The 16,984-nt window shown below is 41.2% G+C and overlaps 1 protein-coding gene across 2 annotated transcripts in view; it reads left to right on the forward strand.

Moving 5' to 3' along the window:
* ZNF235 (zinc finger protein 235) overlaps positions 1 to 16,984 on the forward strand; it is a 35,568-nt gene that overhangs the window by 554 nt on the left and 18,030 nt on the right. Inside the window, exons 2-4 of one of the 2 annotated variants that reach the window (XM_039251105.1) lie at positions 605 to 667; positions 4,339 to 4,465; positions 4,929 to 5,012. In XM_039251105.1, coding sequence (XP_039107036.1) covers positions 653 to 667; positions 4,339 to 4,465; positions 4,929 to 5,012 — 226 coding nt within the window. In that variant the 5' untranslated portion in view covers positions 605 to 652. Of the gene's footprint in view, positions 1 to 604; positions 668 to 2,471; positions 2,537 to 4,338; positions 4,466 to 4,928; positions 5,013 to 16,984 lie in introns of those variants that run through there. The other variant, XM_039251112.1, reaches the window with a different exon arrangement.

A 16,984-nucleotide genomic window follows, 5' to 3' on the forward strand; every position in this document is an offset into this window, starting at 1 on the left:
GTGTGTGTGTGTGTTAACAGTAAATTAAACCTTAAAAAAAAAAGAAGAAGAAGAAGAAGAATTAGACTTTACTAGGGTAGCGGTAACTTGCTGCCTGGAGCCTTAATCTCTGAATTCTGAGTTTCTGAAAAGATTTATTTTCTGGAAAGCACATTTGCAAGGGAAGTTTTGTGAAGCCTGAAAGCATCTGCTTGTCTGACGCTTTAAGGAGTAGGGAATAGCTGTGTTTATTACACCCATTTACAGGTGACTGGATTGAGGCACAGAAAGATTAATAACTTGCTCAAGGCTTACACTGCTAGTGAGTAGAAAGTAATAAGTAGAAATGCAGAGCCTGAACCCGGGCACCTTGGCCCCATTAAGTTATACTGCCTGTCTGCTTCTCATTTCTTCTGATACTGAGGCTCAGGAAAACTCTGGAAGCTACCAGAAGCACTTGGGTGAGGGACTGTTCATGAGCTCAGGCAGCTGGCTGAGGGAGGCCAGAGGAAGCTGGAATCCGGCCCCTGTTCTAAATTCTTCCTGGAGAAAGGGGCACCTCTTAGGGTTCCCACAAGTACCATGTGGACTGACAGCTCTCTTCTGATGGCTTTCCCTTCCACAGCTTTGATTTCCCAGAACTCTGCCCTTCCCCAAAAGGAAAAAGAGAGAAATGACCAAATTCCAGGTAAGTTGGTTTCGCCTTTCTGTTCCTTAAAATGACCTCTCCTTTCACAAAGTTTGGACGCATTTTCCCCCTCCTTGGGAAGGGTAAAAGCGAACCCAAGGCACTGGTGTAATTGTTGTATACCAGCCTCCTGCTTTTTGTTTATTGCCAAATAACAGCGTGAAAATGAATATTTAAAAAACTTGCACATTATCAACTGTTTACAAACGAACAGTTTTAATTGTCCCATATTCTTTCACATTTGTGTTTCCATGTCTAGATTTGTAATCCCAGTTTAAGTAGCAGTTTGGATTTTTAATATTTTATTTCTTTTAATGTGTATTTATTTAGAGAGAGAGAAAGTGTGTGAGTGATCAGGAGAGGGGCAGAGAGAGAGAAAGAGAGAGAATCCCAGGCAGGTCCGAGCTGTCCGTGTAGAGCCCGATGTGGGGCTCAGTCCCACGAACAGTGAGATCATAACCTGAGCTGAAATCAAGAGTCAGACTCTTTTTTTTTTTTTTTTTATTTCTAGGAGAGAGAGAGAGAGAGAGACAGCGTGAGCAGGGGAGGGTCAGAAAGAGAGAGAGAGGGAGTCACAGACTGAAACAGGCTCCAGGCTCCGAGCCGGCAGTCAGCACAGAGCCCGACGCGGGGCCGAACCCACGAACAGCAAGACCATGACCCAAGCGAAAGCCGGACGCCCAACTGACCAAGCCACCCAGGCGCCCCAAGAGTCAGACTCTTAACCCACTGAGCCACCCAGGTGCCCCCCACTTTGGGTTTTTAAAATGCAATTTTAACTACCATGTAAAGGGTCACATTATTTTCTGTAATTTACCTGATGTTTTGCCCCATTCTCCATATATATGTGGGTTTTACCATTTTAGAGATGTTTGCAATAAGTTTGCTTACATATAACTTTTCACCCCATGTAGAAATTCTGAGAAGTCATTTTTTTTTCTCTTTAAAGTTCTAGAGACTCGATTGTTTTCTCACATGTAGTGCTTCATACTTTGTGATAAGAATGTCTGCGGTATGGCTTGGTGCAGCAGAATCCACCGGAGACTGAACTCAGGAAATAATTTTAGTTGTTTTCAACAGAAAGAGCTGGATTCTGAGAGTGCCTGGCTGGCTCAGAGGGGTAGAGTGTGTGACTCTTGATCTTGAGGTTGTGAGTTCAAGCCCCACGTTGGGTGTAGAGCTTACTTAAAAATAAATAAATAAAATGAAATATTTTTCAAAAGCTAGATTTCTTTTTATTATTCTAAGTTAAACCATGTGTGTATTATAGTTAAATATTTGTTTTCTTCGTTGACATGTAAGTATGTTTTAAAGAAGTGTATGCTTATTTATTATTTATTTTTTTAATGTTTATTTCTGAAAGAGAGAGAGAGAGAGAGAGCGCCCATGAGGAGTGGGGGGTGGGGAGCCAGAGAAAGGGGGAAACACAGATCTGAACAGACTCCAGTCTCTGAGCTGTCAGCACAGACTCTGACGTGGGACTTGAACTTACAAACTGTGAGATCATGACATGAGTCAAAGTCAGATGCTTAACCGACTGAGCCACCCAGGTGCCCCCCAATACTTACTTTTAAAAATCTTTAAATAAATAAATAAAATTTTTAAAAATGAAATAAAAATCTTTAGCACTACAGATTTGGCAGGCAATAGCTGTGTGATGATATACTTGGTCTTCTCTGCATTTTAACATTAAGAAACAGGTTTATGAACCTTCAGATACCTCCTGAAATCTGCTCAGTGTCCAGCAGACACTAAAGTTCCCATTGCCTAAGCCGGGAGTTTCAGGTATCCACTTAGGGTAAATGGAAAGACCCAGAAGAAAAGAGACTTCTCTATTCGGGGACCTGAGGCCAGGCTACATGTGTGCTGGTAGGTCTGGTGGATGGGGGACCCCAAACATAACATTGTCTTCACCTGATTCCTTTTCTTAGTGGCTGTCTCTTCTATGTCAGATGTGTTGTCATTGTTTAGTATATAGATGCTCAAAACACTAGAGTTAATTTTTATTTCAGTGCAGAAAAAGTTATGACACAAATAGGAAACAGGAGTGGGGTGGGGAGTGAGTTTGGGAATTTATACTTGCTAGAAAAAAGGCATAATATTCTCAGTAGGAATTTTAAGGATTCATAAGATACTCCAGTAGGATTATGAACAAAGGAAATGAACAGGTAACATGTGAAAAAAATCAAAAGATGATCTTTTTTATTTTTAATTTATTTCTGAGACAGAGAGAGACAGCGTGAGCAGGGGAACGTCAGAGAGAAAGGGAGACACAGAATCTGAAACAGGCTCCAGGGCTCTCAGCTGGCTGTCAGCACAGAGCCCCATACGGGGCTCGAACCCACGAACCATGAGATCATGACCTGAGCCGAAGTCGGACGCCTCACCGACTGAGCTACCCAGGGGCCCCCAAAAGATGATCTTCTATTATTACTTGAGTGTAGTTGCCACACTATGTCTAAAAGACTGTGTTCTGGTTGTTTTGTTTTGTTTTAAGGTTTTATTTTTAAATGATCTCTTCATACATGGGGCTCAAACTCACAGCCCTGAGATCAAGAGTCACAGGCTCCACCAGCGGAGCCAGCCAGGTGCCCCCAGTTTGGACTGGAGTATAGAGAATCCGGGAGACTTGTAATCTCTTACAGGAAAAGTTAATTGGGAAAACTGCCATTATATAAAAAAATCAAGGTGCATATTTTTCAAGAGTGCAAATGCCACTTTCTGGTACTTATCCTAGGGAAATACCAAGACGGTTGAGATCTGTATAAAAATGCTTTCTGCAGCATTATTAATAATTCAAAAAATTAGCACACTGTTTAATTACGTGGAATCATTAAATATATTCTAGATCCCCACTTTCGTGGACTTTTCTCATTTGATCCCTTCAAGCTCCTTAGGATGTAGTTCTGTAACACAGATCAGGAAATTGAAGTACTGAGAAGTTAGGGGACCTGCCCAGCGTCACAAAGCCAGTAATGGACAGAGCAGGGGTGCCGAAGCCCTGTTAGATCGGCAGGCATTGATGAAAAAGCGGTACTGCTCAGTGAGAGACGGAGGTGGGCATGATTAAACACTGCTGGGACTCATTTGCTCAAATTTTTTCTTTTTTTTTCTTTTTTAAATGTTTTATTTATTTCTAGGAGAGAGAGAGGGAGACAGCATGAGCAGGGGAGGGTCAGAGAGAGAGGGAGTCACAGACTGAAGCAGGCTCCAGGCTCTGAGCTGGCAGTCAGCACAGAGCCTGACGCGGGGCTCGAACCCACAAACCGCGAGATCATGACCTAAGCGAAAGTCGGACGCTTAACTGACTAAGCCACCCAGGCTCCCCTGCTCAAATTTTTTTTTCTAAAATTCAGCGCTATCAGTCAAACCGTAAAATGTGTGTATGCTACGATTTGACAGTGACCGTTCTAGAGATGTAACTATATAAAGGGCACCGTGTTACCTATACGCAGGTGATTTGCTTTTTCTCCCCATTCCTTCCCCCTCCCCTGCGCGGCCCTAGCATTTTTGGTGTGGATGTGGAAGGGGAAGAAGAGAAACTGCTAAGGGTTGCTCGGTTCCCTCAGAATCGGGAACAGCTCCCCACTTATCTCCACCTCCTCCGCGCTGCCCCGCTCCCAGGGGCCATGGGGTGCGACATTGAGGTTACGGTGTGCTTGGTGTTGTAGGAGGCAGTGACGTTCAAGGACGTGGCCGTGGTCTTCACGGAGGAGGAGCTGGGGCTGCTGGACCCCAGCCAGAGGGAGCTGTACCGAGACGTGATGCTGGAGAACTTCCGGAACCTGCTCTCTCTGGGTGAGCACAAGACCTTTCTGTCGCTCATCCCCGCAAGCAGGATTTCTTAACCTTGCCGCTGTTGGCTTTTGGGGGCGGAGAATCCTTTGTCGTGAGGGCTGTCCTGTGCATACTAGGATGTTGGGTGACATCTCTTCCCTCCACCCACTAGTTTAAGGCTTCAGGGCCTAAGCGGTGCACCTTGAAGCATCAAGTTCAGCTGTTTACCGTGAGGAGTGTCCTGCTGGGAAGGACGTGTGGAAAACACATGGTGGTTAGAAACAGTTCATTTGCTCATTTATTTCAGTAATTTATGTTGCCGTTATAATGATCCCAAGTGTATTGCTCACTGCGGGTGGTGACAGAAAAGCGTTTGGAGCCGCTGCTGCGGGGGGCGGGCAGAGCCTCACATCCTCGGACGGGAGCGCGGAGTTTTCAATACTGTCGCCCTTCGTGTTTTCACTCGCATCTTCCCTTTTCACAGGGCATTCCTCCCCCAAACCAGATGTGATATCCCAGTTGGAGAGAGAGGAAAAGCTTTGCATGGAGGAGGTCCACACTCAGAGAGGTAGGCACTGGGGTAAGAACGGCGCGGCTCCGGTCCTGGAAGGCGACGGCCCCGTCCGTCTGCCCGCGTTCTGGGTTCTGGGTAATCTTCACGCGGCCGCCAGAGAGGTCCCTGGGAACCTCAGTCCCAGGGACGGCTTCTCCTCTTGCTCAGAGTAAAACCCAGCGTGTTCCAGGGGCCTGGAAGGTTCTGTGCTATGGGCTCGTTCCCCCTGCTTCACCATTCATTCTACATTTTTCTCCAGGCACGTCCCCCTCCCTCTGTCTGCCAGCCTCACGGCACAAATGTGCTTCTGCCTCAGGACCTTTTCCATTCTCTTCTCCGGCCGGAATGCTGCCAGCTTTGGACCGCTCTTGCTTTCTCACTCGCTCCTGTCTGTCCGAAGTCCTTTCATCCAAGGCCTTATCTGACCACCCCCTAAAATGCCATCTCCCAGCACTCTGCATGTCCCTGACTTGCCTTAACTTACATGTAAGCACTATACCGCCAGACTTATTAGCATGTAGGATTTTTACATTGTGGTGAAATACGCATAACATACAATTTATTTCGACCATCCTTAAGTGGGCCTTATGTACATCCACGCTGTTGTGCGACCATATGCGCTGTCTACCTCCAGAAGTTTCCATCATCCCACACCGAAAGCCCACACCGTACACAGTGCTCCCTGTTCTTCTCTTACCCCGCTTCCTGGCGACCACTGTTCTTCTTTCTCTCTCTATGGATTTGACTACTTCAGGACCTCGTGAAAGTGGAATCCTGAAACATTTGCGATTTCCATCTGGTTTGTTTCACTTAACGTATGTCTTCAAGGCTGATCGTGTTGTAGTGTATGTCAGGATTTCCTTCTTTTTTATGGCTGAATGGTGTCACATTGTATGTACGTATTACATTTTCTCATCCATTGTTGGACATTTGGGTACATACCATTTGGTTATTGTAAGAAATGCTGCTGTGAACATGGGTGTGCAAATATCTGTTCAAGTCCTTGCTTTCCATTTTTTGTGTATATACCCAGAATGGAAGTGTTGGATCGTATTGGTAATTTTATTTTATTTTTTCTTGAGGGGGGAAGGGAGAAAGAGCATGTGCAAGTGGGGGAGGGGCGCAGAGAGAGAGAAGGGGAGAGAGAATCTTAAGCAGGTTCCACACCCAGCATGGAGTCCAAGTGGGGCTCTGTCTCACGACCATGAGATCATGACCTGCGCTGAAATCCAGAGTCAGATGCTTATCTGACTAAGCCACCCAGGTGCCCCTGGTAATTCTATTTTTAACTTTGAGGAACTGCCATACCGTTTCTCACATTAGCTGCACTATTTTATGTTCCCACCAGCAAAACACCAGGATTCCAGTTTTCTTCATCCTCACTAACACTTGTGTTCTGTGGGTTTTTTTTTTCATTAATAATAGCCACCCTAATGGGTGCGAAGTGGTATCTTGTTTTGATTTGCAATTCTCTAATAATCAGTGATGTCCATCATCTTTTCACGTGCTTAGTAGCCATTTGTGTATCTTCTTTGGAGAAATGTCTGTGCAAGTCTTTTGTCCATTTTTGAGTCCAATTGTTTTTGAGTTTCAGGAGTTCTCTGTGTTCTGAATACTAATCCTGTATTAGCTATATGATTTGCAAATATTTTCTCATTTCATGTGTGGCTTTTTTACTCTATTGATAGTGTCTTTTGATGCACAAGACATCTGAGAGAGAGAGAGACATCATGAGCAGGAGAGGGTCAGAGAGAGAGAGGGAGACACAGAATCTGAAGCAGGCTCCAGGCTTTGAGCTGTCAGCACAGAGCCTGATGGCGGGGCTCAAACCCACGAAATATGAGATCATGACCTGAGCTGAAGTCGGACGCTTAACCGACTGAGCCACTCAGGTGCCCCAAATTTTCATGAAATTTTCAAATCTGTCTTTTCTTCATTGTGCCTTTGGTGTCCTAGCCAAGAAACCTTTGCCAAATCCAATATCACAAAGCTTTTGCTGCATGCTTTCTCCTAGGAGTTTTATAGTTTTTCTCCTGTGTTTCAATTTTTGATGCATTTTGAGGTAATTTGTGAATATGGTATAAGGAAAGGTTGATGTCATGCTTTTGCACGTAGATATCCAATATTTCCAGCACCATTTATTGAAAAGACTGTCCTTTTCCCATTGAATGGTCTTGGCACCCTTGTAAAAACCATTTGACCGTGTATGCAGTGGTTTATTTTTGGGCCTTGTAGACTATTCCCTTGGTCTGTATGTCTTTATGCCAGTACCACACTTTTTGACTACAGCAGCTTTATAGTAAGTTTTGAAATCAGGAAGTGACTATCTCCAACTTCTTTTCTTTTTTAAAGGTTGTTTTGGCTACTCAGGGTCCTTTGAGATTCCATGTGAATTTAGGATGGGTTTTTGTTTCTGTACTGTCAGGATTTTGATAGAGATTGCATTGAATCTGTAGATCTTTTGGCTACATAGCATAGATATCTTAATATTAAACCTTCCAATCCATGAACAAGGGCTATCTTTCCATTTTTTTGTTTTTAATTCATCAGTGTTTTGTAGTTTCAGTGTACATGTCGTTCACCTTCTTGGTTAATTCCCAAGTGTTTTATTCTTTTTGGTGCTATTGTATATGGAATTTTTTTTCTTTTAATTTATATCCAAGTTAGTTAGCATATAGTGCAATAATGATTTCAGAAGTAGAATCCAGAGATTCATCCCCTACACATAATACCCAGTGTTCATCCCAACAAGTGTCTCCTTAATGCCTCTTGCCCATTTAGCCCATCCCCCCCACCCACAACCCCTTCAGCAAACCTCAGTTTGTTTGTATTTAAGAGTCTCTGTTTTGTTCCCCTCCCTGTTTTTATATTATTTTTGTTTCCTGTCCCTGATGTTCATCTGTTTTGTATCTTAAGTTCCATATGAGTGAACTCATGACATTTGTCTTTCTGAGTGACTTATTTCGCTTACATAATACACTCTAGTTCCATCCACGTTGTTGCAAATGGCAAGACTTCATTCTTTTTGATCACCGAGTAATATTCCTGTGTGTGTGTGTGTGTGTGTGTATACACATATATACATATATACACATATATATGCATATATACACACATATATACATATATATGCATATATACACACATATATGCATATATACACACACACACATATATACATATATACACACCACATTTTCTTTATCCATTCATCTGTCAATGCATATTTGGGCTCTTTCCATACTTTGGCTATTGTCAATAGTGCTGCATTAAACGATGGGTTGCATGTACCCCTTTGAAACAGCATAACCGTACCTTTGGATAAATCCTAGTAGTGCAGTTGCTGGGTCATAGAGTAGTTATATTTTTCAGATTTTGAGGAACCTCCATACTGTTTTCTAGAGTGGCTCCACCAGTTTGCATTCCCACGGGCAGTACATACCCTTTCTCCGCATCCTCTCCAACATCTGTTGTTGCCTGAGCTGTTAATATTAGTCATTCTGAAAGGTGTGAGGTGGTATCTCATTGTGGTTTTGATTTGTATTTCTCTGATTTCCTTTTCTCATTATGTTTGTATATAGAAATGAACTGGTTTTTGTGTATGGCTTTGTATCGTGCTACTTTGCTGAATTCATTTATTTTAACAAAATTTATGTGGAGTCTTTTGGGCTTGCTTTTTTTTTTTTTTAATATTTTTATTTATTTCTAGGAGAGAGAGAGACAGCATGAGCAGGGGAGGGTCAGAGAGAGAGGGAGTCACAGACTCTGAAATAGGCTCCAGGCTCTGAGCTGGCAGTCAGCACAGAGCCCGACGCGAGGCACGAACCCACGAACCGCGAGATCATGACCTAAGCGAAAGTCGGACGCTTAACCAAATAAGCCACCCAGGTGCTCCTGGGCTTTCTACATATAAGATCATATCATCTATGAAAACAAATATTTTTACATCTTATTTTCCAATTTCCATTATCCACCCCACCCCCAACTCTCACAACCACAAATCTGATCTCTTTTTCTGTAAATTGGATATTTTTAGATTCCACACATAAATGAGATCACAGGATATTTGTCTTTCTGTGTCTCATTTATTCCACTTATATAATGCCCTCAGAGTCCATCCATGTTGTCACAAATGTTCTTTTTTATGGCTGAATCATATTCCTGTGTGTGTGTGTCACATTTTCGTTATCTGTTCGTATCTGTTCATGCCTTTTTTTTCTTGCCCAGTTTCTCAGGCTAAAACTTCAAGTACAGTGTTGAGTATTAAGAACAAAGGTAGGCATCCTTGCCTTATTCCCAGTATTGAAGGAGAAAAGCTTTCAGTCTTTTGTCATTGAGTCTGATATTTTGCTCTATGTTTTTCATTTAAGACTTTATTATGTTGAGGTAGTATCCCTTCATTCTTAGTTTGAGTTTTTTTAATCATGAAAGTATTTTTGAGTTTTGTTATATGTTTTTTCTACATCAACTGAAATGATTGTGTGGTTTTAATCCTTTATTCTGTTAATCTGGCATATCACATTGATTTTCGTGTGTTGAACCATCCTAGCATTCCAGGAATAAATCCCACTTGGTCATGTTGTAGTATCCTTTTCATAGACTACTGAATTTGGCTTGCTAGTATTTTTAGATCAGTGTTCATAGGGATATTTGTCTGTAGTTTCCTTTTTTACTGTGTCTCTGTCTGGCTTAAGTTTGGGCAGTACTGGCCTCACAGAATAAGTAAGGAAGAATTCTCACCTCTTTAGTATTTTGGAAGGATTTAAGAGAATTGGCGTTTTTCTTTAAATGCTTGGTAGAGTTTACCAGTTCAGTCTGGTTCAGGCTTTTCTTTGGTGGGAAGTTTTTGATTCAGTCTCTTGAGTAGTTATGTCTATTTAGGTTTCCTGTTTCTTCATGATTCAGTCTTAGTAGGTTTATGTTTCTAGGACTTTGTCCGTTTTATCTAGGTTCTCCAATTTATTGACATACAGTTGTTCATAGTGTTCTCTTATAATCTTCTTTGTTTCTCTGTCAACAGTAACATCCTCACTTTCATTTCTAATTTTGTAATTTGAGTCTTGTCTTTTTTCTTAGCCACTCTAGCTAAATGTTTGTCCATTTTGTTGATCTTTTCGAAAAACTAGAATCTTTTCTCATTGATTTTCTCTATTACTTTTTTATCCTCTATTTTAATATTTATCTCTGCTCTTTGTTAATTCCTTCTACTTGCTTTGGGTTTAGTTTGTTCTTTTTCTAGTTCCTTATGATATAAAATTTTACTGTTGATTTGAGATCGTTTTTATTTTTCCAGTTTATTGAAGTAAAGTTGACATGTAATGTTGTCTAAATTGTGCAACATAATAAATTGATATTTGTATATATTACAAAATGATTACTGTAATAAGTTAACACCCATTACCTCATATAGTTAATTTTTCTCCTTGTGTTGAGAACTTTTAAGATTTACCCTTTAGAGGGGCGCCTGGGTGGCTTAGTCGGTTAAGCGTCCAACTTCAGCTCAGGTCATGATCTCACGGTTCGTGGGTTTGAGCCCCGCATCTGGCTCTGTGCTGACTGCCAGCTCAGAGCCTGGAGCCTATTTCAGAGTCTGTGTCTCCCTCTCTCTCTGACCCTCCCCTGCTCACGCTGTCTCTCTCTCTCTCTCTCTCCTAGAAATAAATAAAAATATTAAAAAAAAAGATTTACTCTTTAGAAACTTTCAAACATACAATACAGTGTTGTTAACTATAGTTGTCATATTGTACATTATATCCCCAAACAGAAAAGTTTGTAGCTTTTGACCACTTTTACACCATTCACCCACCCCACCCCCAACTCTCACAACCACAAAGCTGATCTCTGTTTCTGTAAATTGGATATTTTTAGATTCCACACATAAATGAGATTACGGGGTATTTGTCTTTCTTTGTCTGACTTATTCCACTTAGCATAATGACCTCAGAGTCCATCCATGTTGTCACAGATGTTCTTCTTTTTTATGGCTGAATCATATTCCTCTGTGTGTATGTGTGTGTGTGTGTGTGTGTGTGTGTGTCACATTTTCATTATCTGTTCATTAGTTGATGAACACTTAGATCGTTTCCATGTCTCAGCTATTGTCAGTAATGTTGCAGTGAACATGGGGATGTAAATATTTTGTTTCCTTTGGATAAATATCCAGAAATGGAATTGTTGGATCTCTTTTTTGATGCAAGTACTCACAGATAAAAATTTTCCTCTTTGCATTGCTTTCCCTGCATCCCCTACATTTTGGTACATTAGATTTTCCTTTTCATTTGTCTCCAGATGTTTTCTAATTTTCTTTGTGATTGTTTTTCTTTGATTCATTGGTTATTTGTAATGTTATAATTTCCACATTTGTGAATTTCCCAAGATTCCCTCTGCTTTTGATTTCTATTTTCGGTCCATTGTGATTAGAAAAGTTTGTTGTATGGTTTCATTCAGTCTTTTTAAATTTAAGTCTCGTTTGGTGGCTTCACATATGGTCTGCCCTGGAGAACGACTTGAGAAAGATGTATATTGCTGTTGTTGGGTGCATTTCCTGTGTGTGTTAGGTCCAGTTGGTTTGTAGTGTTAAGTTCTATGTTGCCTTGATCTTTTGTCTGGTTCTCTTCGTTACTTTACATGGGCTATTGAATGTTCCTTCGATTACTACCGATAGCTATTTATCCCTTCGATTCTGTTTATATTTACCTCATATAATTGGAATTCTAATGTTTAGTGTATATCTATTTGTAATCTTTATATCTTCTTGGTGTATTGACTCTCTTATCAGTATAGATTGTTTCTTGTAACAGTTTTTGACTTAAGAGTCTATTTTCTCTGACATCAGTATAGCCATCCATCTCTCTTTTGCATGGAATATCTTTCTGTCCTGTCACTTTGTTTTTCTTTTTTTTTAAATGTTTATTTTTGAGAGAGTGCATGAGCAGGGGAGGGGCAGGGGGTCAGAGGATCCACAGCAGGTTCTGCGCTGACAGCAGCAAGCCCCATGTGGGGCTGCAACTCATGAACTCTTAGATCATGACCAGAGGCAAAGTCGGAACTCAGCCGACCAAGCCACCCAGGTGCCCCTGTCCTGTCACTTTCAAGCTATGTATGTTCTTAGATAGAAACTCTCTTGTACACAACTTATAGCTGGATCATTTTGTTGTTTTATTTTATTATTATTATTTTTAATATTTTTATTTATTTCTAGGAGAGAGAGAGAGAGACAGCGTGAGCAGGGGAGGGTCAGAGAGAGAGGGAGTCACAGACTGAAACAGGCTCCAGGCTCTGAGCTGGCAGTCAGCACAGAGCCCGACGCGGGGCTCGAACCCACGAACCGCGAGATCATGACCTAAGCGAAAGTCGGACGCTTAACCGACTAAGCCACCCAGGCGCCCCTGTTGTTTTATTTTTTTAATCCATTCTTCCAATTTATGCCTTTTGATTGGGGAGTGTAATCCATTTACATCTAAAGTAATACTGATAGGGAAGGACTTTTGCCATTTTGTTATTTTATATTTGTTTCATGTATACCTTAAGACTATCTTTGGTCCTCTTTTCCTTCATTATTGCATTTTTGTGTGTGTTTAGATGACTTTTTTTTTTTTTTTTTGGTAGAGACACATTTCAATTCTATAATTTTAATACCAATTCTAATAAGTGGGGGTTATTGGCATATAAGCAATTAGTCAAGATACCAGCTGGGTGTCTTACATTTCAACTCATTTCTGACACATCTGTCTGGTTACAGCATCAGATCCTCTAGGTTAAGGGCTCAGTTCTATAAGATTCCCACCCCTCACCCTCCCACCCCTTTCAGAGGACAGTTATAAGGCCAGGCTGTTAACTGTGCTTCAGAGGTTCCCTCAGCCTCAACCTTGAGATCAATTAATTTGCTTCAGTGGCTCACAGAACTCAGAGATACAGTTTCCTTACTAGATTATCAGTTTATTATAAAGGGATATAACTCAACAGCCACATGGAGGAGATGCATAGGGCAAAGCATGTGGGAAGGGGTGCAGAACTTCCAGACTCCCTCTGAGCTCCCCACTCTCCCTGCATCTCCACCTGGGAACCTGAAAGTTCCCCAACGCTCCCCCCCCTTTTTGGCTTTTTATGGAGGCCTCATTAGTTAGGCATTAGGTCATCGGCTATTAGCAATTGGTTCAGCTTTCTGCCCCTCTCCCCTCCCCAGAGGTCAGGGGGTGGGACTAAAAATTCCAACCTTATAATCAAGGTTGGCTTTCATGGCAACCAGCGTCCCATCCTTAGAGGATTTCCAGAAGTCACCTCATTAACCAAAAATCAGATATGGTTGAAAGAGGTTTGCTATTAGCAAGTGCAGGACACCTGTTTCATCTTTATGGCTGTGGAAGGCTTTCAGGAACTGAGACCAAATATTATAACAAAGATGCTCCCACTGTTCTTTTCTCTTAGGAAATTCCAAGGATTTGGGGATCTATGGGCCAGGAATTGAAAACCAAAATATATATTTATTATAAATCAAAATGTCACATTTTATAGCATTCAGTAAATAGGCTTTATATATGTCTTTAACTTTTCAGAAGTGTTTTGTTTTTTGACTCTATAAATAGAATTCATTTTTCAGTTACTTCTACCTCATAGGAATACAATTAATTTTTGAAATCAGCCTCATAGCCTGCAGTCTTTGCATATTGGTATGTTCTAGAAGCATTTTTGTACTTTCCTAAAGATTTTCTATGTAGAGAATCATGATGTACACATGTATCTTCTTTCTGATCCGAACGCTGTTGTGTTTTTTGTTTGCCTGAAGGCAGGTAGACAGCATCAGTCTTTGAGCACTGATAATGGTGTCGGCTGTAAGTTTTCTTTTTGGGTTGAGTTTCCTTCTGTTCTTAGTTTCAGAGTTTTTATCATGAATGGGTAATAGTATATGTATGTATTTTCTCTTGTATGCTGTAAATACGATAAGATGCACTGGCGATTTAACATGTTAAAACAACCTTGAGTTCCTTCTATTAAGAACCAAAATTCAGCCGACTAAATTTTAAAGATCTTACTGGCTTTCTTCAGTGATTCCTGAAGCAGGCAGCATTCACGAGAGCAGATAGAAAAGCTCCCTAAGGAGCAATACAAAATAAAAGACTTCCAGGCAGAACGAAACAGTGACAAGGAAGTTCTATGAGGCACAAAAGCAGGTTGGTCGTTGCAAGGTTACTGTCCCTTCAGGGGATGGCAGGCTACCTAACTCAGAGGATCAGGGGATTTCTGATTGGTTTAAGATTGCATTTCTGGGTGAACCAAAATTATACTAAGTCTTGGTTTGGTGGCATGGGGCTTAGCAGATGCAACTCCACTTGTGGCTATTGTTTTTAAAACTGGGATTAACCCCACCTATTCATGAGGTACTAGTATTCTTTCTATTCTGTTTCTAAAAACAAGCAAGATTTGCTCTTTATTAAGGACATTTGTACCTTTGTTGAGGGGTGGTTGATTTGTGAAGTCCTTGGGACTCGATGTCTTTGTCTGGTTTTGATGTCGAGTGAAAGCTGGCCTTACACAGTAACATTCAGGTATAGCTTCCCTTCCTGTTTTCTGGAAGGGTTTGTGTAGGATTGGTTACTCCTTCCCTGAGTGCTAAGTGGAATCCACTGGTGAAGTCATCTGGTCTTTTTGGGAGAAGGTTTTTGCTTATGAATTAAATCCCTGAACTCTTTACAAGATTTTTTGCTTTTCTTGCTACAGATTTGGTTATTTGTATGTTTCAGGGAATTAGTACATTTTATCTAAGTTGTTGAATATATCCCCTTATTTTAATGCCTCTACGATCTGTAGTAATAACCTATCTTTCATGCCTAATGTTGAGTTTTTCCTCTTGTTTGTTTCTATTTATTTGATTTTTACTCTTCTTTCCGAGAAGAGTACTTTTCTTTAATTACTTTTCTTTAATTACCTCTTTTCATGGTTTCTTGAGATGGCACCTTAGGTTTTTGATTTTAGACCTTTCTTGTTTCCTAATGTAAGCATTTAAAGCTATAAAAGTATCTCTGAGTGCTATTGAACTGCATGCCAGAAATTGTGATACAATGTTCCTTCATCATTATTTCAAAGTATCTTTTAACTTCCCATGCAAATTTTCTGTTTGACCTGTGGGTTATTTAGAGTGTATTTAATTTTCGTATAATTAGGACTTTTCTGGATATCACACTGGTGCTTTAACTTTTAATTGAAGTCTAGTTGACACACAATGATACATTAATTTCAGGTGTACAGCAAAGAGTAGACAACCAGAAACATTTTCTGCTGTCACCATACAGCGCTGTTACAGTCACATTGCTGTCCCTTTCGTCCCTGTAACTCATTCATTCCCCAGTTGGAATCCTGTACTTCCTATTTACCTCACCTGTTTCGCCCATCTCTCACCCCTGTCCAGCAGCCACTAGTTCTCTATATTTATGGGCCTGTTTCCATTTTGTTCACATGTTTTGACTGCGAGGTTCCACATAGAAGTGAAATCAAAAGTTACTTCTCTGACTTATTTCACTCAGCATAATACCTTCTAGGTCTGCCTGTGCTGTTGTTGCAAATGGCAAGATCTCACTCTGTTTTATGACTAATACTCCATTGTGTGTGCGTATGTCTGTGTGTGTGTATGCACACACCCCACATCTTCTTCATCTCTTCTTCCCCTTGATGACACTTGGGCTCTTCCATGTCCTGGCTATTGTAAATGATGCTGCAGTAAATATAGGGGTGCATATGTCTTTTTGAATTAGTGTTTTATTTTCTTTTGGTAAATATCCAGTAGTGGAATTACTAGATTATATGGTAATTCTTTTTTAAGTTTTTATGTTTGTTTTTGAGAGAGAGAGAAAGAAACAAAGCAAGAGCAGAGGAAGGGCAGAGAGAGAGGGAGACACAGAACACAAAGCAGGCTCCAGGCTCAGAGCTGTCAGCACAGAGCCTGACGTGGGGCTCGAACTCACAAACTGCAAGATCATGACTTGAGCCAAAGTTGGATGTTTAACTGACTGAGCCACCCAGGTGCCCCGTGTGGTAATTCTGTTTTTAATTTTTTGAGGAAACTTTACACTATTTTCCACAGTGGCTGCACCAGTTTACATTCCTACCAGCAACACCCAGTGGTTTCTTTTTCTCCACATCCTCATCAGTGCTTATTCTTTCTTATCGTTTTGATACTAGCCATTCTGACGGGTATGAGGTGATTTCTCATTGTGGTTTTGTGATGGAGTCCAGCTCCAGCAGGTTCAGGGGTCCCTGAAGGATGGACGGTGTCGGCGAGGGAGGGATGAGAGAGGCCCGAGATTCTTTCTGGTCACCAGCCAGGCCTCTCCGCACGGTCTGAGACTCAACTTTATTTTAGGATTAAGTGTTTGGGGGACGGCACAGAAGTGGCATTCTGATGATAAATCATTTGATCAGTAAAAACTTTCCAGAACATTGATATGCATAAGTGTATGGGGAACAGCCCAGAAGTTCCCCACATAAACAGGATATAAACAGGATAATGCTTTTAACATAGTAAAGGCAAAAGTTAGTTCTTTGGAAGCAGGGGTCAATAGCCTGTTTATCGCTGAATGGGAGGCATTAAGAAAAACAGATTTTTCAGGAACGCGGAGTTGCTTCCATAACCACAAAAGAAGTTGTTCCTACGGTAAGTTCCTTCACAAAGTGCAGTCAGCGTATCAAGGCCAGAATAGGTCACCCCCAATAAATCAACAAGGTGCCTTGGGGGTCGGTGCTCAAGCAGAGACAGTTGAGTGGGGGGTGGATATCGGTCGCCATCTGACGGTAAGAGTCCGTATGCAACTTACCTTAACCTCCAAGGAGTTTTTCTCAACTAGTGAGTTCAGAAATGGCTCCCGACAGTTTTGTTTTGCATTTTCCTGATGGTAAATGACATTTGGCTTCTTTTTATGTGTCTCTTCAGCATCTGTATGTCCTCTTTGGAAAAATGTCTATTCAGGTCTTTTGCCAGCTTTTTTATTGGATTA

The sequence above is a fragment of the Hyaena hyaena genome, unplaced genomic scaffold (genome assembly GCF_003009895.1).
Source record: "Hyaena hyaena isolate Hyena2069 unplaced genomic scaffold, ASM300989v1 scaffold_9, whole genome shotgun sequence".
In the NCBI taxonomy this organism is placed as follows: Eukaryota; Metazoa; Chordata; class Mammalia; order Carnivora; family Hyaenidae; genus Hyaena; species Hyaena hyaena.